Below are 26,872 nucleotides of genomic sequence, written 5' to 3'. Positions count from 1 at the left end.
CTGACGTAGAATAAAATTTGAAAGTAAAGCATACAGAATCGACTTCCATGAGGATAAGAATTGCTTGACAGCACACTTTATAAAAATATACGGTTTTTAGAACTGGCTAGACGTGCAATTACGGCTGTTTTGCTCTTGCCTGTTAATTTCAGTTTCGATAGTAAATTATCATTCATGAAATGATGATAGCTTGTAAAGATACATTTACTACCAACTGTTGAACATTTTTGGATGATTTGACTGAGCATAAAGACTTTCCAATTAAATCCTATCTAATTTCACTCCATTTCATCATATTGTGTATCACTCAGAAGCAGCGATAACAAAAGGGTAAGGCATAGTTCACCATTGATAACCATTTGGCAGGTGCAACAAATAACTAATATTCGTGAACATTAATTGAGTCGTCATAATTACCTTTCTTGTTGCAGTTCTTTGTTTTTTTTTCATCCATTTTATCTTTAAGGAGCAGAACAAACTGTTCCCAAAGTTACAATTTTCAAATGTTTAATCATGATTAGAGCATGGTCTTTCAATGACTTTAAATACCCATTCTACTAACTTGTAACTTTCTTCTTTGACGAGAAGTTGTTTTTTTTCAGTCCATTATTTTGTTAAAATTTGCAGAGTGAAAAACATTTTTGTCATTCATCCATACACCACTTTTAATTGATGCGTAAATATTTTTTTCTGAAAAGTGTACATGCATAGATTACCAAGAAAATTCAAAACCCTGACATGCATAAATTATGTTTCTAAATAAATATTTTTTCAGGTTCTGATCCGCGTTCGCTTCGGTCTCCAGCTTTGGCACCAGCGTCTTTCTAGATTCCTTTCAAAGCTCAAAAAATATCTTTTTTTTTTTAACTTGTTCTTTTCCATTCTTCCTTCCCTTTGACTTTTCATTTTCCTTTATTTTTCCTTGCCCATCTTCTCACTCTGAACCTCTATTTTCTTTGTTTTCTTTTTAAACTTGTGCCAAATATTCCGCTTCCTTCCTTCATCATGTTTAACTTCCATAATCGACCTCAGCGTCCCCTTCCTGACTATCCGAGACTTCCTCATCATTCTTTTCAATCCCATTTTCTCACTTTTTCTCATTAAGTGTTTCTTACATTTTTTTCCGATTATTTGATTGGTTCACGATATATTTTGCTCGATTTTCCAGATCACAATGTTATTTTTAGCGAATAATCAGATTTATCACTTCTCTAATGGTGTAATCAAGCCATTTTTCGTGACATGGTACTTAAATTTACAACGTATGTTGTTTTAAAGAAATGCTCAGATTGCGCACCTTTGCCATCAGCTGCCTGTGTCTCCAAAATGTAAATTTTATATTTCAGAAAACAATGAGAAACTCTTTCAAATTTGAGATGCATTGCAGATTTGTAAGAGGTTACTTTTAAATTCTCTGTAAATATCAAGATGCCAAAGCATTACCTATTAAATGCGCAATAAGTCTAAAAAAAAAACTTTCAAGAAGAAGTGATGCATTTCTTATTAAATTTTCGTGCAGCGAGTCATACTTATTGCTCATTTAAACTTTTAAAAATCATCTAAAAATTTTCAGAATATGAAAAAAAAATTAAGTAATTTCAAAATTTTCGTTTATCTCTATTATATTTATTTATCTTCAAATGTGAAATTGGGATGCAGGTGAATGTTGATAAAGATCTCCTCAACACAACTTAAACATTGTTAAGATGACAAAAGATTAAAAGATAAATTATTTTTAACGAGAAATTGGTTGACATGAAAGACTTTTTTAGTGGGACATATGCGTTCTCTCAATAGCTATTCTCTTTTTTTACCTTCTATCTCTATCAATTCTTTTTTTTACTATTTCTCCACTTCCATCCAATGAAATGGAGGAATAGTGATCCTCCTCCTTCTATTCTCCGTTTCTCCCGTTCATTCTTATTCTACATCCCCTTCATCTTCCTCGTGTTCATCTTTTTCTTCTTCCCTTCTTTGGTACTCCTCTTCCTTCTCTTCTTCACTTTCTTTTCTCTCTTGTTCGTTGTTCTCCTCATCTTCCCTATCTACTTCTTCTTCACTATCTCCCTCTTTTTTCGTTTCGTGCTTTACGTCTCCTTTATCTTCCTCCTCTGTTCCCTCAACCTTTTCCATCTCCTTATCTTCCTTCTTTTCCACCTCCATTTTCTTGTGTTCTTCGCTGACGTGATCCACCTCTTTATTTTCTTGTATCCCTTTTACTTCCATCTTCTCCACCAAGTATTCTTCCTTTTTCTCAATTTCCTCCACATTCTTATGTCCATCCTTGACCTGTTTAAAAAAATAATAGTTAAAAGATTATTTCAAAACGTCATAAAACCAATTTGAATATTCCGCATAAGAAAAATCATCTACTCTGACAGTATCTTTATAACATTAAGAAATGCAATTCACATTTAATTCATCCTTGATACACGAATAAAGATAATCCTTAGGCCAAACTCTGCTTTTGGTTACCCGACTCATATTCACCCAACAAAAATTCGTTTATGAGTGTTTGGCCATCTTAATCACATTGACATAGTTACAGATAGGTATAAGACAATAGTGTCCTGCTGAAAAGATTGCTAATCTTGGAGTGGTTGATAAAAGCCGTGTTAGGCAAGCAGGGATGGGGAAGAATGGGAGTAGACTTTATAGATAGAATAAAAAGGTGTAGGTCTAAAAAGGAATTGAAGAGGTACAATATATAAAACCGTTTCCGGCTTAATTTTGTGGAATAATGATATATCCACGATTAAAGCACAAATGGTAATATCCACACTATTTTATTTATCACTTAACCGACCATGGTTTCGACACTTGGTGTCATTTTCAAGGTTTCATTCAATGGTGTCATTCAATTTTCATTTTTTTTACCTTGAAAATGACACCAAGTGTCAAAACCATTGTCGGTTAAGTGATAAATAAAATAGTGTGGATATTACCATTTGTGCTTTAATCATAGGTAAGTTCGACTTGGAAAAAAAGGCACAAGAGGGGTGATTTGTAAATGCGATTTGTTGATTCAACCATACCCAAAATGATAGAATACCTTTAAAAAAATAATTAGATCATATTTTTTGGAGGCGACCAACACTTGAGGTGATTAATTTTCATTTTCTCAGGCTCAACTTTGTGGAAGTTCATTTTGAGAAAATGAAAAGAAAAAAATTGTAATTTTCCACCAATTTATTTGCACGGTACTACATACTAGTTACGACGCAGCGGCTTCATCTTCAGGTTCGGCATCTTCAGGTAAGTACCTGAAGGTGAAGCCGCTACATCGTAAGTTGTAGTATCGTGAAAATAAGTCGGTGGAAAAGTACATTTTTTTTATTTTCATTAGTTAACCTGAGGTCATTTGCGCCATGAGGGAAGGGTATGGAAGGGAGGCTGGAGAGAAATCATCGTCGGGTTTCTCGACGACGGCATAAGCCTGCTCTTAACGGAAGACTCCAAGGTTATCACGGGTTTACATCCCAGCCAACTGATGGAGTGCTACACTTATAGTGTCCTCTTCAAGGTACTTAAGTAGTGATAGGGCAGGCTCTTAAACTCTCTGCTACCGCTAGGATTTGAACCCTAGCCAACGGGTGGGAAAATCGAAATAATTTAGCAAGCATACCATGAGTTTCATCTCCATATTCTCTGCTTTCTCCTTTCCTTCCATATTCTCCGCCACTTTTTCTTCCTTCTTCTCCACCTCACTCTCCCCTTTCTTCTGCTCTTCCTTGATGAACTTCTCAACCTCTTCTTTGTCCACTATCTTCTCGACCTCTGCTTCCGCCTCCTTTTCTATGCCATCGCCTCCTTCGTAGAGCCCCTTTCCTTGATAGTACTCTGCACCGCACCCGTAGAGACGGTTCAGCTTGGCCAGGTCAATTGGACTGTACCTCACCCTCTGGCCGATCTGCGCTCCCGGCTGCAGAGGAACGATAGTCGGGCTTCCGTCCCTCGAGAAGGCTATGGCGCGATAGTGCATGACGCTTCCGTAGTCGTAAGGCATTCCTTCAACCTGGCTCTCTTGCGGGGATCTTGCCAGGAAGTTGGCTGTCCTTCCTATCGGTGGGAAGAAAAGGATAGGTCAGATTTAACCCTTAACCAGTGACGTGCGATCTGAGAGACCGCTGCGTTCTTGAAATTATGATTATTTTCAAAATGATTTTTTTAACCTTTAACCAGTGACGTGAAACATTTGTTGCACTACCAGTGACTTGCGGTCTGGGATCCTGCAATAAATCAAATATTCATAAAATGTTGCGACGTCATTTTTATTGCTTAGGTTAATGTTTATTTATCTACTAAACTATTCTAAACTCTTGATTTTATATGTTACCAAAACGCATCAATTTTTCGGTAAAAAAAGAAATTTAAAACAGGATTCAAAAACTGGCGTCAAAAACACTTGAGTTATTACTATCGTTTTTAAGTGTCAATATCCCGCCATATTTAAAAATAAGTCCTTAAATGTTATAGTCGGACGCCTATCTAATTAGAAACAATTGAATTTATCTCGTTCATTCCTTTTCTTTTTGCATTCTGTAGGCCTCTCAGACCGCTAATCGAATTGATTTGCAAATTTAAAGAATTGAATAATAAAAAAGTTTCATTTTAAGAGTGTTATATCTTTGTTATACAAAAATATGAAGCTAACGATGATTATAGATATTAACCCTTAACCAGTGACGTGCGGTCTGAGAGACCGCTGCGTTTTTGAAATTATGAATATTTTCAAAATCATTTTTTAATATCTATAATCATTGTCAGCTTCATATTATTGTATAATAAAGAAAAAACACTCTTAAAATGAAACTTTTTTATTATTTAATTCTTTGAATTTGCCAATTAATGCGATTAGCGGTCTGAGAGGCCTCTTGCCATGCTTACAGAATGCAAAAAGAAAAGGAATGAACGAGATAAATTCAATTGTTTCTAATTAGATAGGCGTCCCACTTTTAAATTTAAAGACTTATTTTGAAATATGGCGAGATATTGTCACTTAAAAACGATAGTAATAACTCAAGTGTTTGTGACGCCAGTTTTTGGATCCTGTTTTAAATTACTTTTTTACCAAAAAAATGATGCGTGTTGGTAACGCATAAAACTTAGAGTTTAGAATATTTTAGCATACAAATAAACATTAACCTAAGCAATAAAAATGACGTCGCAACATTTTATGTATATGATTGTTTTGCGGTCTCCCAGACCGCACGCCACTGGTAGTGTAACAATTGTTTCACGTCACAGCTTAAGGTTAACATGCTGACCGCCATGATGTTTTTAGTAGATATTTCCTCTGACGCCATTAGTGTTTTTCATTCCGTTAACTATTCCCGGATCATAAAACATTAAATGTGATTTTGTACTTTACTTTAAAATAAATATTTATATTCTGACAACGATCCTGGCCCATACGTTAGCAAGAGTTTCTGGTCACTCCGGGGTCAGAAATCCACTTTGAAACAGTCGCTCGGAGGCCGGTCAGTATGACCGGCGTGGAGTGGCAGGAGCCATTCGACTCCGGTCAGTATGACCGGCATGGCGGTCAACGGGTTAAGGCACCGAAAAAAAATGGCACGGCCGCGATGGTGACCACGTATTGCTTCAAATTTCCACAGATAGGAAGAGTATGGAGAGGTCAACCGAAAGGAAGGCACCTTCGGGGAATACCAAGACTAAGATAGAATGATAAAGTGGTTGAAGGCATGGTAAGATTCCGGGAAGAGGTTGACGTGGGGAGGACAGATGAGTCTATAGACAACTTGTTGGCGAGACAAAAAATCGACTTGGATTTCAGTGGCCACAGGAGAAAAAGTAAGTACTTCTAAAAGACGTAGCATGTGTTTATTTTATCAGGGGCTGAACCAGCAAAACTTTTCACACACCCATGTCCAGAGTGCATAGGTAGGACTCGAACCCACTACCCCAGGATTAGAAGAGGAAGATTTAACGTCGTCCTAACAGAGCCAACAATCCTTCATTCCTTTCTTTTACCCTTCCATTCCCAATCGAATCCTTCAATCACCGCACAAACGGCGCGTCAATCTTAAAATCGATTTCAGAGAAGACAATTCTGTTTGTTGATAAACAAAACTATTTTCCTTGCTACTGGTTTATTGCCATAGAAACTTGAGCGTTTCTCATCCAACGACTATCTTAAGTAAATTTTCACCATTTTCAGTTGTTTTGAATTTCTAGAAGCTCGCTCTGAGTTTTCAACAATTTAGTAGCACCAGGTTAAAGTTGTTGCGAGTAAAACCGTAAGGATTTACAAAAATAATTCTTTCTTATCTATATTCCAGGTAACATTTTTCATTCGACGTGTTTCAATTTTTATACCTAAATCCTTCATACTCTTTTTAAGAGACCCAAAATTATAGCTCAATTTTTCTTTGCATAACCACCATTCATCAAACTTAAACATTGAGAAACTCAGTTGAATACCTTTCTTATATTAGTATTTATTACGCCTCAAATCCCTTCTAATCCTCTATTTATTATATTTTTTCAACGTGTTTCATGTGGTTTATTATCTGAATGCCGAAATAATTTTCGGCGTAAGAGCGGTTAAATCAAAGTTATGACATTGGCCCATAAAATATTCACATCGATATTTCAATTATTTCATCTCGGTATTTTATGCATCTATCGTATGACTTGCCATTCATTTCTTTGATAAATATGAGGATTCCGATTCTTTTATTTAGGCCAATAAAATAGCTCAGCTGCATTTCCAGTGACTCAACAATGTCCCTTGTAGCTCATTTGTCTCTTCAAAATTCATACATTTCCAAATTAGCCATCTTTCATTTTTACTCCCCAATTCTTGATTTTATAAATATTAATATCCACCTATTTACTATCCATTTAACTGTAGTTCTACGAAAAAGTAGCTCGTAAATGGCGAAATTAATTCTTCTAGTCACTGGCGCACGTTTAAATTCAGAGACCCAAACTGTATCTATTCAATTTTGCATACTTTTCTACTTATTCAACTGTTAATGAAATGGGAGATATCGGGTAAGCACTTGTTACTAACATCCGATGCTTTTAATCACGTTTTACACCACCATGGAAACGAATCATTCATTGCTACACCCAGAATATAAAAAGCATTGAATGCATAAATAGCGAAGAAATCCTCCGGCCCGCCGTAAGCCTTCATACAACCCTCATAACAGCTCATAAAACACCATTCAAAGGAACGCACACCTGATGAGTTAATCAAGTTGCTTTGGGGAGTTTGAATAATAGAAATGGACATGAAAAAATTATGGATGGCGTTCATGAAAAATGTATTCACTCGCCAAACGACCTTTGTTTTACCGAAACTTCTGGGGTAAAATTTGCATCCATCGATTGAAGAACCAAAGGACTCTGGGTGGTAAACAGAATTATCTCGATCCAATTTATGCGTAATTTATCGCTGAGGTTACTTCAAAGTGAGAATACAGTGAATAAATTAAGCCACAGCCTTCTCTCCACTGCTCATTACACGCCAAATACGACGCTGGGGAAATTTTATGACGGAATGTACAATGAGCGTCGACTGTAGTCTTTGTTTTCAGCTTAAACTTAACCAGATGATTGCAAATTTTGTTAAATATTCCCTTTCCAATACGATACCTGTTTATATATTTTCAATCGGTTTTTTTAAGCTTCACTCAATCAGAAAATAAGGCTCACATAATTATGCATTAGTATTAGAAGATATATCAATGAAATACAATTGTGTTGTATGGAAATTTTTGTTAATATCAAAACTACATATCAAATTACTTATATATAACCGATGATCTAATTTATTTTTTCTCTATCCACTATTAGCTTAAGCATCATCATGATCCGTAGGTATACATATTATATGCGTGTTAGGCAGTAGAAACGACCAAAGGACACCAGGAAAGAATTACAATAGAAAGCGTTCGTATGAAAAGGGTAGAGCTATTGAGATAGCCGATATATCAGAGTTAAAGAGAAGACTAGGAAAGAGTCTAATCTGGAGTGTAGCGCTTAATGGTGCGGAAACTTCCTCCTAAGTAGAATGAGAAAAGACTAGGTGCTGAAGGTGTGGATGTGGAGAATAATGAATAAGGGGAAGTGGACGGAGAGGAGGAGGAACGACGAAGTGGTGGACAAGGTGGGTGAGGAGAGGCATCTTACGGATGAGCTACAGAAGAGACAGTGTTACCCCAGGTTACAATCACGTTTAACGCCACCCACCATGGAAATTAATCTTTCATTGCTACACCCAGAATATAAAAAGCATCGGATACATAAATGGCGAAGAAATCCTCCGGCCCGCCTTCATACAACCTCATAACAGCTCATAAAACACCATTCAAAGGAACGCACACCCGTTAAGCTACCGAATCCGTTAATTTAACTTTTAATTGAGATAACCGATTATTATGAATGAACGCACACCTGATGCATATGAGAAGTATTCAGTAGTAGTACTTTACTTTGGTTTTATTAGTTTCTTGTGAGTCTTATAAATATTTACATTTGTTATATTCTTTTTTAAATTTGACAAAATTTCCAATGCATTTCAACGCGTGTATAAATTTGGCCAAAAAAAATATCTCAACTAATATCATTCGAATGAAAGGCATTGACACTCAATTTCTAAGTTCGCACCACTGCTTACGCAGACCACATAATTCCCGGAGCAATTTCATAAAGCCTAAAGTAAATTTTATGATTTATTATCGTTACTTTAGACTTTGTATGTATTTTTCCCGGTAAGAAGAAGCTACTTTTGTGGAGGGCGGGAATGTTGAAAACCAGGTTAGAGGGATGAATGTTTGGTAAGTGAGGAGGGCGAAAGATGAGTGTAGGATTTTTAGAGAGATTGGAAGGAAATACACCTTAAGAGATGATGAAAAATAATTGGAAATAGAGTTAAATGCTTTATTTGAATCGAGAAGGCTATAATTTACATATGTGATGGCAAGATTATTCATCCAAATTCCCAAGTATTAGCGGAAAGAAGTTTAAATTATGCTATTTTTCATATCTCATAGTTTTTCTATTAATGAAAGTTCTTTCTTTGATTTTTTTAGTTTCTCACGAATCTCATAAATATTTACTCTTGCCATCACCTTTTTAAAATTCGACGAAATTTTCATTGCATTTCAATGCGTGTATAAATTTGACCAATACCCAGATAGGAAAAATTGATTATTTATTGATAATAATAGCACCAGGTTCAAAATGGATAGGGAACTAAAATAATTTCCCTGCACGTGCATTTTTTTTCGAATGAAAGGTATTAACACTCAATTTCAAAGTTCGCTCCACTGCTTACGTAGGCCACAGAATTCTCGGAGCAATTTCATCAGTAAGTACCCTAGGGAATTAGTAATTATCTACTTATCGTCCGTGGAGAATTTTAACCCGAGGGTAATTTGGATTCATAGAAGCCTGTACCTCTTTGCGTCAGTGCTTTTCCATCACATGACGAAATAAACTGAACGATAATTTTAAAGTCTCCCCAAAACTAGGCCATATATAGGTCATCTTTTAAATTCATCTTGCTAAAAGCTGGATTATAAATCGTAATTGGAACAAAATGATACTGAATGGATTTAATAAGTCTATCAAAATGTATTTAATCTCATCCAACAGGGAGAAATAAAAATCAATCTGAAAGAGTAAGAAATATAAGTACATAACGCACATAAAAGACGCGTTTTAGTATAACTAAGCACTTAGCCGAAGCCTAAAGTAAATTTTATGATTTATATTCGTTACCATTGATTTTTTTATATTTAATACTTATTATGTTTTTTAAGTTTTGGTCAAATAATTATGTGTATTTAATGATAGGCCGAAATTTAACAAAGTCATAGCCTTCTTCGAAACTAAAATTTGCATTAATTAACGAGGAGTAAATCGAATGCTGACCTTTTCAACATGATTTATCTAACAATAATTTAATAATAATATTTTTTTTAGAATTATAATCAAAGCGTCAATAAGCTTGACCCTTCAGCGTAAGTACATAGGGACTCATTAAAACCAATACTTGGCCAAGAAGATAAGAGGAAAAAGCGCGGAGATAAAGTTAAATTTGACGACACTGACTGCGACTTATTAATAATGGATATCCAGCCACAATGAAGACGATAAGATGTTTCACCATCAGAGACGATCAGACTATTAAGTCCGGTGCTCGTACTGAGTGGCAAAATCCAATCCAATCATTTTCACCCCTAATTTTGGATACTCTCAATTCTATGGCTAAATATTAATATCGTATTGGATATAATTCACAGTGATTGTGCGAGGTTTCTCATTTATTCAAGGATTTTTATTGGAATGGTAATATACTAATAATTTTATTTAAATTTTTTTCCGAAATCACTTTCTTCCCAACACTTTGTACTACTTGTTTTACGCCATTACTAATTTTACAACTGCTGTATTACTATTTCATAACTAATAATAAAATATTTTTACATGAAAGCCTAATTGCTATTGATATTTCTAAGTAACGAAACTTTCAACATTTAACTGTATTATTTTTGTAATTGTGATTCAGCGTTATAATTTAATATACGAGTTAGTGGTAAACGAGATAAAGGAGACTAAGTTTTGTATTTACCTTATTTAAAAACATTGAACTGTAGGAACACTGAAATCAGCGAAAAACAAAATTAATTACACATTTTTGCGAGGATTTGTGCCAGTATCATTATTTGACTCCGCTTCACATCGGCTAATTTACTTTTCCTTTACAAATAAATTAGAGCCTTAAAAATTTTTTCATCACCAGTGGTGATCTTCAATGAATTTGAATTTACAAATTCAATTCAATGAATATGGAATGCGTGAAAAAAATAAAATTGAATTGAGCCCGGACTAATTAATAATGACAGCGTGTTTCAGAATGAATACATTTACCGGAAGTCGGGATTCATCCAATTTTCTGAAAGTTAAACTGAAATTAACGTGGAATGAATTATGGACTCCTTGGAAACCTACCCTAATCGGTGGACTGCTTTAATTACAATCAAGTTATTGATAAAAGTCATTATTTAATAGAGTGCAAAGAATATATTACAAACGTATTATAATTCCTTGGAATAAAAGATATGTTTAAAAGATCTGAATGTGTTCTAATACTTTATTGACTGTGCTAAAAGGCGTGTTGTCTTTCTTGTGTGTTGCTTCATTAGAAAAGTTTTCTACTTGCGTAGAAAGGATGCTGAGTTTTAAAAAGGTGATATTTTCTAAATGTGCTTCTTCGATTCCATTGAAGAATTTATTTGTCCCTATGGGCTGTGAGGTTAAAGATATCAGGGAGGTGTGCTTATCACTGACTACACCGGGATCGGAATTTGTTGTTTTGAAAATTTTCACTCTAACGACTCTCAACAAGAGCTCACATCTTTGTCAGAATGAAAATTTTCAAAAACAAAAAATTCCGACAGCTACCAATCGGAATCAACCGTTCGGAGCTGAAACCAATCGGGAAAATTCTCATCAGTATTAAGCACATCCTCTTAGGTGCATGAAATGTCAAAAAGAAATTATATAATTAAGACTTTTGGGTTCTATACGCGATGAGAATATATAAATTGATACAAGAACTAGTTTAAAGTAAATGCGCGTCAAAATAATGCAGAACGCCATTTTTAAGCTTCCGAAAATTCAAGATGGAAGATATTTGAAGAGATCTGTAGAAGAAAATGTGCTCATTCGTGCATAGGGTTAAGAATTCAAAATATGCTTACACAAAATTGAATGTAGCCCGGAACAATTAATTAATAAAAACAGCGTGTTTCAGAATGAATTCATTTACCCGAAGTCGGTATTCATTCAATTCACCGCACAGCTGAAAAGGGCGAATTATTTTTATTTGGAAAACTCTCCAAATTTTAAAACACTTTAAATAACAAACAGATTAGAGATACCTACTTAACACAATCACTCAGCCATTCATCACAAAGGTTGGTTTAGACAGGTGTAGGTAGAGCTAACCCAAGATTCAGATGCTTGAGATGTGTATCAAAAGGTGCGTGCCAAGAGGTGTTTGGACAGCAGTCGTAAAAAAATAAGTAATAAATATATTGAAAAGGCTATTCGATTATTGAGTCACACTGCATCCTGACAATTCAGTTCTTGAGACGCCTGTCGCAAGAATATGGATTTTTAGGTCTTAAGAGGTACTTGAGTTTTATGCATTAATTTATATCATCAAAAATGACTCGAGCAAGAGCTGGACATGGTCGGTGAGGATAGGCAGCTTTCATATGATATACAAGGGAGACAGAAAGGATGGATGGAGAGAGTACTTAGTGGGGAGGGGATGTTGAAAACGGCGTTAGAAGGTAGAATATTAGGTAAACGTGGGAGAGGATGGAAGAGAATACGATTTTAAATAGGATGAAAGGGAGTAGGCCTCATTTTAAATTGAAGAGGCAAGGCAATGATAGGAGAGGGGCCTGCCAAAATGCTCACTGAGTACTCCATGGAAAACCTACCTTAATCGGTAGAATACTTTAATTAAATTAAGGTATTAATTCATTCATATAACTCATTATGTAATACATTAAAAAGAAAATTGTTTAAGAACCACAAAATGACTTAAATTACAATACAGAACCATCGTCGTCACGTCACGTAAATCAAGTTAACTTGATTTTTGACGCTTTTGAACTCGTGCTAACATTAGTATCACCTGGTCTGATGTTTTCCCACATAATCTGAACGTGGCTGTCCCTATCCGGTCGCGTGTGCTCGTGCCAGAATCCAAGGGTGTGCAGGAACTCGTGCTGTATAGTTCCGATCGAGCGACAACCGGACGACGACAGGAACATGTCCGTCTTGATACCATAATAGCCCACCGGAGCAGCACACCTGCAAAAAGGCGATTCATTTTTACTGGCACAACTCTCCAAATATTTTTAAAGGCTTGAATTAACAAACAGATTACAGATACCTACGTAACACACTCATTCAGCCATTCATCACAAAGGTTGGTTTACACAGGTCTGGGTAGAGCTTACTCAAGATTTAGAGGCTTGTGATGTGTATCAATAGGCGTAAAACGGGATGTTTTAGGACACACATCTTTATAAAAATAAATAATAAATAAAAATTAAATGATATTCGAGTATTGAGTCACGCATATCACTTTTTTATCTTCGTTGCTCGGGAGAAAAAATATTTTATATAGCTAACCGTACGACAAAATATCTCCCCTTATTTTCCGTTTCTTTCGAAAGATATTCCTAGCTATTGAAACAATCTAACTGTAGCACATAGACTGACGTCCATTCTGGATAGGAGGGCCAATTGCTTTTCTTGAGCCACCTTGCATAGGTTAGGGATGTCTAAAGGTTTCAAGCTCTACCCGAACCGAGGATTCTTTGGTCATTAGGCAGGTACTATGCTTACCAGGCTACCATGATCGCAACAAGGCATAGGAGCAACATTCTCCAAACTTCTCCAAAAGATAACCTATATTCACTGCTCACCGTCGCAAATGGACATTTTTTCTTGGAATGAATTGATGTTCTCTATCATTCGCTAGTAAAACTCCCCCTTCAATGCTAGCCTCTCTTTTCGTGCAGCACAAATCATATAATTACTTAATTTGCATACGAAAAATATATAAAATCTCTGGAGGAAGAGAAAGGAGAAGAAAATGAAGCTCGAACTTCGCCCCCATTCTTGAGGACATCACGTAGGTGAATTAAAATAAAGGATTGACAATTAATAAGGGATGTGAACTCTTAGTTACTTACTAAATTATTCTGTCGGCTTCATTGAGTGACTAGAGAAAAGTTCTTTTTTATGTAATGCCCTAGAGTAAGTATATTCTTACTCTATGGTAATTCTTTAAAGCAATTACGAATATTTTCAAAGAAAAACAATTTGCTATTTCACAAATACCGTGTTATTAGTGGAGCCACCGAGGCACATACATATGTTAGGCGTCTAATTTTATGTGTGGCAAGGAACGTCCATCTCAGAAATATGACACTGGAACGGAAGTGACTTATTTTGAAAGCTCTCTTTTTACTCGAGTAATACTTGTTGTTCAATGTTCAATTTTGCTAGAATTCTGTAAATTTATTAATAATATAATAGAATAATTAATAACATATAAATAAAGCCGATTCTGAAATATATGGAAAATCAGAATAGAAAATTGATAAATTCAATTGAAGAGGCAAATACTTTGTGGAGATCCATTTTAAGAATAAAGAATAGTCGGTACTTTGAACATTTCCACATAAAAACTTAAATAGAGTCGGCATGTTTCACTGCACTGTAGCATTATCAGAACTCAATTTGTTATTCTTCAGGGGTGATAATTCTGCAGTGCAGTGAAACAAGTCGACTCTGTTAAAATAAAGTTTTAATGTGCAATAGTGCAAAGTTTTTTCATAATTCTTATGGAAAAATTGTTTTGGAATTGAAATTTTTGCACAAAATTAAAGATTTATCAGGTTTTTATTTTTTATCCTATAGGTATCTAATCAATACTTCACCTAAACTAAACACTAAAAACTAAAGTTCACAAAATTATTCTTGTATATACACCTGACAGACTTTTTAGATGATTTCAGGTGGTAAATTGTGTCATTTGGATACTTTAAAATGAGATTAAAAACTTTCTTTGAAATATTGGCGGGAGTTTTCTTCATAAACATGTGAAAGGAATTAGGATGGAAACCGGGTACGTAGAGTTTTTTTGTTGAATTTTACCCTCTTCTTTCCTGCACCACCGGCCAAATACGGCTTTAAATCGATGTTATGTCATATCCCGGCTCATTCAATGAAAGCTTTTAGTTTTTTATTAAAATTCAGATGATGAACAAAGATATATTACAGCCCACTGAAATTAATTTCACGACTGTACTACTAGTGTTTCGATTGGCTTCCAGTCATCATCAGGTACTTCCAGTGGCGCCGACTCCATGGGGCCTGAGGGGGCCCGAGCCCCCTCAAAGATTCGTTTGGGGGGGCGGAGCCCCCTCAATAATTCAGGAAAATAATTTAGTTCTATCATGCTTTGTGAAATCACAAAAATATATTGGTATTTTTTATTTCCCATGCTTGACGATAGTTACCTTTTAAAATAAATTCAACAATGTGTTAAAACAAATCATAAGGTAGTGCGCAGGTTAACTTAAATCAGGTGGTGTGAATCATGATAGTGTTTCGGTGCTGCGACACACTTTGAATTTAACCTCTTCCCGGAGCAAGACCTCCGATATGGGCCCCCCCAATATTTTTTATAAGTCGGCGCCTCTGGGTACTTCACAGGTATTTCATAGTAAAAATAATTTTAAAAATATTTTTACATGTTTATTTATACAAAATTATATGCATGTACCTTTATTTCCTTTGAATGCTGTCATCATGTTAGAATACACTTGTTTTTATTATCCATGGTCGTTTCCGGCTACCCCTACGGGAATTTGTTCGTATGCCAAAGTTTTCTGGGGCTGTGAACCGTGTTAAAAATTCAAAAGTTTCCGACGCGTTGCATCAAGAGTACGTAATGCGGAACGTTGGAATTTTGTACGAAAATACAAACCAGCGGCAGTCCTCAAATGAAGCCTCTAGAAAGAGCGATACAGGTGTACTAAAATGGAAGCAAGTGGAGGGTAAAATGCACGTTTTGACCCGTAGAGCCTCATTTCAGGTCAAAAAACCGCCTCTGGGGATGTAGTAAACATAAGTTTGGCGTATGTTAAGTGGAGTTAGCAAAATATCCTGGCGAAGCCCTATTCCACTTCCCTTGGGCCCGGCACGTGCACGAATAGCGGGTCTTCTACCACAGTGGCTCTGAAGGAAAGGGAACAAATACTCGGTTTCATGCTGACATGAGTAATTCATAAAAACAGCATTTTTTTCTCTCAATCCTTTCCGCGAATGGAGATATTTACTTCAGAAAATGACTATTCCTTGCACATTCCATTACTAAGTCCCAAAGTGGAGTTTAGGAAGGGGATTTTTCTTAATTTCGCGTACCTGTCGTATTCGGGATGACGGATTAAGGATGATTGATACTGGTTGAGGAAGATGCAAAGGTTTAAAATAAAGGATGATATCAGGATGGTGTTTGTGAAGAATTTAGCTAAATATTTTTGAAGATACGCTACAGGCGTAGAGGCATTTAACACGCGAGCATTGATGCTGTAGGGACTCAATTTAAAATAAACCTTTTCCAATGTTTCATAGATCAGGGTAATATTGACGGAGAATAGTGCGAATTCATACTTTTTATATTCTCCAATATGACGTACCCACTACTACAATAACCACACTATACACAAACGATAAAAATAATTACAGCCTTCGATTATAGCCATAATTGTGATGTTAGGAGAGGAGGAAATTAGTTCTTCAATCATTCCCCATTACAACTACTTCCCAGTATTTTTATCATTAGAAGTGAAAGAAGACTCCGCTGAATGAGTTAAGGTTTAACTTGTTTCAACTGAATTCTTGTATGTAAATAAATAAATCTCATGTTGAATAAAAACTTTTGGGCTATGTCACCGCGTCAATTTTTGGGAGGCCCCAACGTTTCCCGACCGATGATGGTCGCTTTCTCAAGGGAATCTGAAGAGGTGGGAATTTAAATTCATAGACAGGTACTCATGTCAGGTGGTGCTTTTTTTGGCTTAACATCCTCCTATAACTTAAAAATCAAATTCGATGCAAGGGAAAAATATTGTCACTCATGCCGAAACTTTTCATGAGGATTCAATAGTAATTTGCTCTAGAACTGCGGCTCCCAACCTCTTTTCCCTCCCGTTCCCCCTTATATGCAAATAACTAATATTTTACCCCCAAAATTTAAGGTGCACATTTTATTACATAATTTCACTACCAGTAGGTGGCACTTTTAGTCATACATAATTGTATTAACAGAAACTTTGTTTTAAGTACCCCATATAATATGCATACCTACACAAGTATTTTCTGGTTAAGAGCTACATATTTCCTCGCGTCCTCCATTACCGATTATTTTCGGCGCTCCCCCACTGGTTCGTTGTGAACCCCCAAGGGGTACGCGTGCCACCTGTTGGGATCCACTGCTATAGACCAACAGCATGGATCTTCTCGTGGCCCCCACTAGTCGAATCAATCACGGCATGGATTGGCTGCTCAGGTGAAAATATATGCTAAGTAACGCCATTGTTTAGGGTTGATTGTGGAAATAACTACCGTAGTGGTAAAATGTTGATAGGAATATATCTTACCCAAGCTGAAGGGATTCATTATTTATTCAGCGAGGCTCACGGATCATTAGGCGCTGATGATCCAGTTGCCCAAAGGCTTGCGGGCACTAGTGGATGCGTTTAGCAAATTGTACTTTGGTTATGAAATGGCGATTAATCACAGAAATATCAAGGGATCTGCTTTTATAAGTGTTTGAGAGCAAAAAAGACAAGATTCAATTGCTTGCCGTCTTCATAGTTATCTAATAAGTATAAGGGGATAACAATGACTACTCGTGGCTAAGTGCGGTCAAATTTTAAATACATCTATCAGTTCCAAGAATTAATTATCAGCATAAAGGTGTTGCATCACTCCTTCTGAACCGGTTACATTATTCGTCACGTATAACTCCTTTAAATCTTGAGCTATCATCTAAAAAAGGGCATAGATCATTTTTATACTATATATCATGTTTGAAAATTACGCAGCAGTATTTCTTCAGATTATTGTTTTTAATTCGAGATGCAGATAAATTTGTACCAATGTTAAACCTTTGTTTTGAAAGGTTTAACCTACAAACTCAAAACATTTTGAGACAAAAATGTAATTTTTAAGTGTATAATTCGTTGCAAAAATACCTAAGTATGCCCGGCCGAGGTAAGTTCGAAAGCCTGATTCATCTCAAGTGCTCGTAATGACTTTATAATAGGGGAGGAATGGATTTTACCTCCGCCATTTGCAGTGATTTCTCTCTTTGTTTATTCCTTTCTCTACCAATTAACTTGGATGGCCTAGTTGAAGTCATTAATCGGTAGTTGTTCAATTACACTCCAATTTACTGCCTAAACGCCGCCTACGCTTTAATTCTCAAGTTTAATTATCATTAAACAGTTAAGGTGAACAACGGCTTTCTGCCCTGTTAAAGTGAAGAGGTTCCTCCCTCTAGTGCACAAATGACATAACAACGTTTAAGGGCTTCCACAGTGCATTCCGAAATCCAATTTTAAGGCAATAATGCTGTGAGGATTTGTGCATCTAAATCCTTAGTCTAATGGCCACATCAAAGTTGTTTTATTCTACGGGGATGATTAATTTTTCGACCGAGAACTCTTTGCTTTATAAATGCTTTGTTTTGGCTTGGTGAAGTCGGTGAGTCATAACATGTACATGCATGAGACGAGGGAGAGCTCTCAGCAAATAACTCGTGAGATGGGACAACCCATTTCACATATTTTACATTGAATTCCATCTAAATCGCCTTAGCACTTATATCATGGTAAGTTTTGTGAGATTTGGAAATGATGTGATCAGCGTACTACAGCACTGTTCGAAAAAAAGACCATGATTTTAAAACAAGTAAATCACGTAAAATTTTGTTTAATTCTAACCAAATCTAATAAAAATAAATAATTAGCATTTCCCGGATTTGAATTAATCCCCCTAACTTCATACTCTCGGCCAAATGATCTACTATTTTTCTATCATGTGAGATAAAGGATACTTTTGAGAGTTTTCACTGGCGTTACCATTAAAGTGTGGATCTAGATGTCCCATGCAAAGTTTTTTTGGCTCGTGGGAAAAAAAGAACAACCTAGTAGTTCCTATTGAAGTTCTGATCTATATTTCCCATATTTATCAGCGCAATGACTTTAAAATTGGATTTTGATACATAATTTTTCAACGGTAGAAGCTGGGCTCCTCCAATCTTCTATGTCAGTTACTTTAATTAATATTTTTCACATTGCATGAAAACGTATTTGCGGCAGGGAAAAATCATCTGAATTTAAACTTCTGACGAGTTGTCAAAAGCCATTAACCGCATTCATATTTTATATTGTCCACACGGTTGATTGTTGTGATGATGCATTTCTCGAAAAATGGAAATTGGGTAGCGTAGTACTCATCGCAATAAATGCCTTAATGAATGGCCTTTTGTAGAATTCCATTTTAATTGCTTTTTGGCAATTAATGAACTTCTTCGCTGTTATCTCTGAAGTTTCAAAATGCCAGAATTGAGTGTTCTTTAAAATTAATAAAGGTCAATTGATATTTATTATGCCGTGGCCTGCTTATTCAGCTATGCCCATTAAAGGTTTTGACTGTATGATCGAGAGTTTCAAGTCATGATGCCGTATTAAAAATAAACGATTCTAAAACTCTGCAATGATCGAAAATCCCTTTGTGGTTGTGGAAATCTCTGATTAAAGATAAATTGTGGTATAGAATTGATTGCATAAGCTAGTTATGGAAAAAAATTGTTAAGGCTTAATTAAAAGTATTTATGTATCCCCGACTTAATTTTTTTGAAGTGAAACTTCTTCGGCGTTAGGCACTTTTGCGGGATGGGGAAAAAGCATAGAATTCGCGTGAGCGTCACCGACCCGACACCGCGATCGCTACAGCGAGATATACATTTCGGTCTTAAAATTCGTCTCTTATTATCACATCCTCGGTAGTATAGTGGTCAGTACCCCGGCCTCCCGCCTGTCATGCGGGAGACCGGGGTTCGTTTCCCCGCCGGGTAGGATTTTTTTCTCAATCTCATGCAATTTAAAAAATTTTACAATGGATATTTCAACTACGCAGGCTGACTAGGTACAGTAAATAAACTTTTTTAATATATTGTTAATATATAGACTGTTAAAGTCTTTTTGTTTTAAAAATATTAAAAATTGAAAATAAAAATCTATAGTGTATATTGTATAAGTTCATTAAATATAAAGAGCTCGTGCATGAACGTGCAGAAGAGTGTACACGCTATAAAAATATAGGTCAGTACAATTTAAGGCAGTTTCTTTTATGTGCATAGTGAGCAATTATAGGTTTAAAGCATATTAAATAAAATAAATAAAAGCATATTATATTTTAATATATAAATGATGTTACTTTCTATTCATACACATCGTGTTTTTAATATATATTCAATAATAAACAGTTTGCTGAAAAAAAATAATATCAATTTTTGTTGAAAAATGAGTATTACTGGAAAAATTAGTTCTTTAATAATATTAAATCTATATACAAAATAAACGGATAATAATTATATCAGTTTTCACTTCTGTCGGCCAGTCCCACGACTGCCCCGTTTTTTCATAAGTTTCGGCACTGTAATAGAGATTTTCCTATCATTCACCACGGTACAATGGCATAAAATTATTCCAAACATAAAGTCGGTCATTAATTCTCTCTAAAGGTGTGGTGATGAAAATATTGGATTACATTTACATGCCCCAATGAAGACGAGGCAGGAAAGTTTTTGGGACACTCTAGGTACCGAAACTCTTGACAGCAATCAATCTGGTGGTATTTCATCCATTATTTTAATCGTATATAAATTTGGCGACCCTTAATTAAACATACGCTACTCTTTCGGTATTAAAAAAATAGAAATTTGTGTCTGATTTTTTTCATAAAAGCCATAAGCACTGTGTTGATGAGTCAACCCAATAATAAATTTGGATCTTCAAAGTTTGAAGGTACTAGAAATAAAACCTAAATTTTCACCAATATTTGTCGTTATAATTTTTCTTCTGCGGTAGTTACTGTGGTAAGTTATTGAGGTATCAAACTACCAATAGAAAGGTCGCGATTAGAGCATTAAATTTTCATATTTTACAAAATATATACATATAAAAGTAAAGAATTTTACACTGCATGTGACCCAATTTTTAAAGCCACGGCTTTAGGGAAGACTAAATGATTGAATTTAGTTTAATTTGATTATCTTGCAATGACAGACAGGGAAAGCTTAATTAGCTACCGAAACCTTTCATATGTTAATTTTAGATTGACAAAATCTAATAAATCTTAATCAAGCCTCAAAAATTGATTTATAAGACCAGTAAACACAAAACCATTGCCATCCCATATTACATATTGGAACACTAAGGTTCCAGAGTGTAAAGGGGTATTTTTGTCAACTACTAAAAAGGCTTGAAATTGTTTTGTAGTGCGGCAAACCATTTAGAGTATTTTAATTGAAATTTCATTTATCGATTTCTCATCCCTGTTCGTTACATACGCCTATATTCATTATCATCATAAGTCGACAATCGTGAGGTTGGTTTGACGCAGCTTTCTATTATGATTTTTAACACCAAAATGCATAAAAAAATTTCGGAATTTGCTTGTACCTCTACATTACCATTTTGCAACCTTACAGTATTTAATTCCTTAAATCCTCATAAGATACAAACCCTCATAATAAAAAAAACTTGCATGATGATAGTAAATTATTATTAGTATATATTGCTGCAAGTAGGCTAGTGCCTGTTGGCAGCATTAGATTTACACACATGAATAACAAATATACCTATCTAATAACATAGTTAGAAACAGAAAGGGCATCTATGGTAAAAAATAATACATTAATTCTAATATCATACAAGTAGCAATGATCATTGACCCAATTAACCCAATTTCAAACTCTCCCTAATATTAGTCTCTCTTTTAATATTTCTTTCTCTCTCTCTCTTTCACTGTGTAATTAGCCAATAAATGATGAAAAGTCATTCCTAAAAATTTTCGCATTTGCGGGGAAGATCTTAAATTTAACTTCGAGTAGGTCGTTCCACTCCTTTATTCCTCTATGTAGGAAGGATTTTTTCAAAATGTCCGTTTCGTGTTTTTTTTAACTAAATAATGACATTTGCATTGAAAATATGGCAGATATGAACAAGTGACTCATTCCAAGAACCGAGAAATGAAAGAAGTTCATATTTTTCGTTCCTTTGCGATTACTATCTACTTTCCACTGAAAATATCTGAAATTCTTCTTCTCTCATACCCGTGATGATTTGTTGCCTTGAGGAATCAGGGTGGTGCGGTGGCTAGAATTGGCTTCCCATCATGTGGGCCCGTGTTGATATCCCGGCGGTTGCAGCGTTTCATCATTGACTACCCTATCCCTGCTGTGCTGTGTGGAGAGAACTTCATACATAGCACTTCGTCAGATGGAACGAGAAGCCGTGGTGCCGCTAGCGCCTGTTGAGAACAGGCTAATGTCGGCGCCGGGCTTCACTCAATTCTTCTTTCCCTTACCGTTCCCTCATGGTGCACATGACTAAGCTGTCGGTCTCTTCCTCCAAATATCACCGGTGATATATTTTTCACATAAATTGATCGTCACTTGTCATAAAACCTTATGATTTGTTTTGCGTATCTCTCCACTCAATTCTCTTAATATTAGCTAATCTCTTAACGCCTAATTAATTCTTCTTTTTTAATACCTTTATCACCCTTTCAACATATCTTATCTGCGGCCTACCTCAGCAAATCATCCCTTCCTCCTCTCCTTTAACGCTAAGTATCTCATGATGCAGCCGATATTGTCCCGTCTTTTATACAATGTTTTCGAAAGACTTATCTTCTCTCCTACTCCTCTTAAGGCCGCTATACTCGGCGAATGATTTCATTCACATGACCATTGAGCATTCTCATGCGCATGATCATTCACCGTGTATAACGGAACGATTCGCGAATGAACCTCCATACGCATGATCATTCAGTGAAAATTAAAACACGTTCTATTTTGCTCGCATGATCCTGTGAATGATCACGTGATCATTCAGCATGATCATTCGAATGATCATTCACCGTGTATATCGGCCTTAAGAACTTCTATTTCACTCACACGCTGTGGTGCATCAAGGATAGGGACAAAGGGGGAGGCTTGATAGAGGGTTGATAGAGGGTTGATAGAGGGTTGATAGAGGGTTGATAGAGGGTAACCTACCCGCAGTAGTGGGGGTTTGGACCCCCCGTAATTCGTACAAATACAGTAGATTCGAATGAAGGGAGAGTCCCCTCCTTGACCCGTACCTCACCGGTCTGCGTCCTCGTAAGACCCGCGAGGTACGGGTCAAGGAGAAGACTCCCCTTTCATTCGAATCTCTTGGATTTATACGAAATACGGGGGTCCAAAGGACGAATTGCTACCAAAGAGGGGATGCGAAAGGGAGGGATGAGAGAGCTGGCGGACTGGAATAATCGCGCTATAAGTCCCGTTAATGCTATAAATCCACCCCTCGCGACAAAATTACCATTTTATCTAGGGTTAGATACTCCAGGGGGGGGGCAAACTCCCCCGCCTATCCCCTCTCTGGATCCGCCTCTGCTCACACGGTATATCCTTATGATCTTCGTAATTCTTATACACTATTATATAGGGCCCATCCCTTATTTACGTGAGGCGTGGATGGGGTCAATCTGATTCTCACCCAATCTCACGTGGGGGAGAGGGCAAGTATCCCGTATCCCAAGGATGACCTATTTTTTTCCCGCAAGAAACGGTGTAAAATGCGATTCTAGACTACGATCTTAGTAATCTTAAATACTAGCCTTAATTAATCAGAGATAAAAATAATTTTAAAATTGTCTTTTTTATGAAGCCAACACAATGAATCGACGTATCAACGTATTCAACGAGATCAACGTATTTACACTGAAAATACCCATTTTGAACAATCTTACGTGAGATTAGAGTGAGGAAGTCGAGCCAAATCTCACGGTATCTCACCTAAGGAGGATGTAGGGGGCCAAAAATCGCCAAAATCATCTCACGTAATTATTGGACGCCCCCTAACCTGATATCAAAAAGACATTACTATGTTGCTTGCGGTTACACAAGTACCCACCCGTTCATGTTCCTCACGAGCATGTAAGCGCCGGCGCCAGTACTCTCGACGAACCTCACGCAGGTGACCGACTGGAGGTCCGCTATGGCCGTTCGGATCCAGTTCTTCTCCGGCTCTGAGAACTCATTGCTCAGCTGGTAGTAGAGGATCCCCCCTGGCCACAGAAGACTCCTGTCCGCCACGAGGTTCTTCGTATCGCCGTTCAGCCCCTGTTGTGCCCAAAAAAGAATCAGGGAAAGGTTTTTAACTCGCTCTGTGAGATGTGAGTGTGGAGTAGAATTGGGACGGTGAAGTGGACGGACAGGAGGAGGAACGACGAAGTGCTGGACATGATCGGTGGGGAGAGGAAGCTTCTTGATGAGATACGAAGGAGACAGAAGGTATGAATGGAGCGAGTACTTAGCAGGAAGGGTATTTTGAAAATAGAGCTAGAGGATAGAATGTTATGCAAACAAGGGAGGGGAAGGAAGAGAATAGGATTTTTAGATAGAATGAAAGGGAGTAGGCCTTACTGTGAATTGAATGAGGAAGCACGTGAAGAAGGTGGGAGAAGGATGGGAGGCTGTCAGAATGCCTCTTTAGTACTCCATGGAAACCTACCTCAAAATGCTTGTTACCACTTACAATTAGTCACTACAAGATCTGCCAATCAGTGAATACCTTCGATGCAAGTGGGGTGAGGAGGCATACGAAAGATAGATGGAGATTTTTTTACATCAAGTGATCGCGTTAAAAGTGGCTTTGTTTGCATTGCACTGAAAATTCTAGATAATATCGGCAATATTCAGTTGCTTGTAAATTTTACAGCAAATAAATTTCGAATTCTTTAGCCAAAATTTATATGACAGCTTTTAAGTAAGGATTAGTACGTGGCGCAGGCAACGATCTTTGAAAAAGGATTTTTAGTAATAAAATCATAAAGTTTTCTGAGCAGTCTTTAAACCATTCACCTTATAATTTATTCTAAATGCCAATTGTCAAGTCAAGACAATATTACAATTTAGATGGTCAATAATGCGTTATTCACTTTGGTGCCACATATCCCTAAATGTGAGTGATTCCCCTATCGACCCTTCCATTAGGTGTAGTTGTAATATATTATCTGTTACAATGAAGTGTATTCATAAATATCTGATGAATCTACTACTTACTTGGCTTTCCAGGAATTGTATTTAAAAAAAGCTTTAATCAAAACCAATTAATAGGGGTTCAAGTCTGATGATATAGCCTGACACCTCTTCCTCGATTTACTTTCTTATTGGCACTATTCCCGTGTTGATTAAATGATTAATAGTAGTTCCTTTACTTAAATGGTCATAACATTTTCTTGGAATCAATTACAAGACATGGAAATAGCGGAAAATATACTGTACCATTTGATTTATTTCACTCTAATTGTGGGAATAATGAAACGATTTTTACCCTTCCTACACTATTATCAACGCCTCTCTCATAATCAGCGAATGAAATTTTAATCAAGTATATATCCTATGAAACTCAAAACGCAGTTTCAATTATCTCTGCAATAATTGCAACAAGTAAAAAAATAAGAGGAATTAGCGATAAACAGGAATTATAATACAGTTTTAATCGCCATTTATCGATAAATTTTGGAATTATTTGATTATAAATCCTGATTAATCATATGTATAATAATTGAAATAAAGTAGAAACGTATAATAGAAAATAGCAATAGAAAGAAATAACAATAACAGTTATAATCGTCATTTATCGATAAATTTTGGAATTATTTATATGTAAATCCCAATTAATCATCTTTATAATAGTTTAAATAAAGTAGGAAAGTATTATAAGAAATAACAATAAACAGGAATAATGATTACAGTATTAATCGAAATTCCTTGATTAATTTTGCATTATTTTTCAAGCAAATGGGATAAAATTGGCTAAACATTTTTCTTCTCTCTCAAAAAAAATGCGTGTACCGTAAATATCAAGTATTAACAAAATTTCAGGTATTTTACGGTAAATAGGTTTCAAAATTACACGGGGTTTTCCAAATATAACGGAGCTATTATTCTAAATGCTTAAGTATTCCTCACCAAGTGGGTTAAATTTAAAATCCGCGGTTTCATTTCCCTTGAAAACTCAGTACAACGAGCAGGTTTCAATCACGCAGTGCCGTTACGATTCGATGGCGACTGAAAACGCTATCACCAGCCTCGGGGAAATTTTTTCATCGAAACACATCGAATTATATTTTCCCCATCCGCGGAAATAAAAATTTTCGTCTGGTTATCAATTTTAATCAGATTGTTTGCTTTTATTCCTAATGCCAATAGGTCTTTACATTATCACTCTTTATAGTTTCTAAAATCTTCAGACTTTCTAACGCTTCACTCAGATGCTTAAAAAAATAACGTATCACCCATTTATACGCTTATTTATTATAAAGACTCATTACTGCAGATTCTGCTATCGGAGAGCGGACTTCCTCCTACATAATGAGAATCTGATCACCTATAACACGTAGTGACTGCTTTGAGAACCACAATGTGTAGCGGTGGGAAGTGGGATATCTGATACACCCTGCGTTAGAGAGAAAGAATTGTGCCCTTCAGAAATAACAGGCCCTGAGTGTAGCGCATCATATATGATACAAAATGCAGTGAAGGGTTAACCAACCGTTCCCTTCATCTCAGATAAATAACTGGGAAAATTTTGGGAAAATAATGAAAGAAAATCTATAACTAATGCAAGAAAACTTTTGAGCGAAATTTTTCCTTTTGCTAACATTAAGCATCCATTATCGTTTACATCGATATCGATAATATCGATTACAAGAATATTATCAGAAAGCAAATGTGTGAGTAAAATTTTGTTGTCACCTTGTGCAGAATGATGTCTCCTTCATGAAAGTTTCCTTCTTCTGCTATGGACTGGAACGTTCCAATTTTCTCCCTCGGAATTCCGTCAGGAAACGCTCGAACCCACGATACCGGTATGCCGAAAACCTTTCCTCCATGCTGAAAAAGGAACGGCTGTAAGAGGAACACAGCTATGAGGGCTGATCCACGAAGCAT

The 26,872-nt window shown here is 36.2% G+C and overlaps 1 protein-coding gene across 1 annotated transcript; it reads right to left on the bottom strand.

Moving 5' to 3' along the window:
- Positions 1 to 1,920: 1,920 nt before the first annotated feature.
- On the bottom strand, positions 1,921 to 26,872 carry LOC124161419 (zinc metalloproteinase nas-6-like). The gene is made up of 5 exons (XM_046537735.1): positions 26,678 to 26,872; positions 23,829 to 24,037; positions 12,689 to 12,867; positions 3,626 to 4,059; positions 1,921 to 2,289 (listed from the first exon to the last, which is right to left on the bottom strand). Exons 1-5 carry the CDS (start codon positions 26,870 to 26,872, stop codon positions 1,921 to 1,923), a joined length of 1,386 nt encoding a protein of 461 aa, XP_046393691.1.

Source organism: Ischnura elegans, chromosome 6, assembly GCF_921293095.1.
Source record: "Ischnura elegans chromosome 6, ioIscEleg1.1, whole genome shotgun sequence".
Taxonomy (NCBI): domain Eukaryota; kingdom Metazoa; phylum Arthropoda; class Insecta; order Odonata; family Coenagrionidae; genus Ischnura; species Ischnura elegans.
The sequence above is the reverse complement of the archived record's forward strand: the minus strand, read 5'-3'. Positions and strand labels throughout refer to the sequence as shown.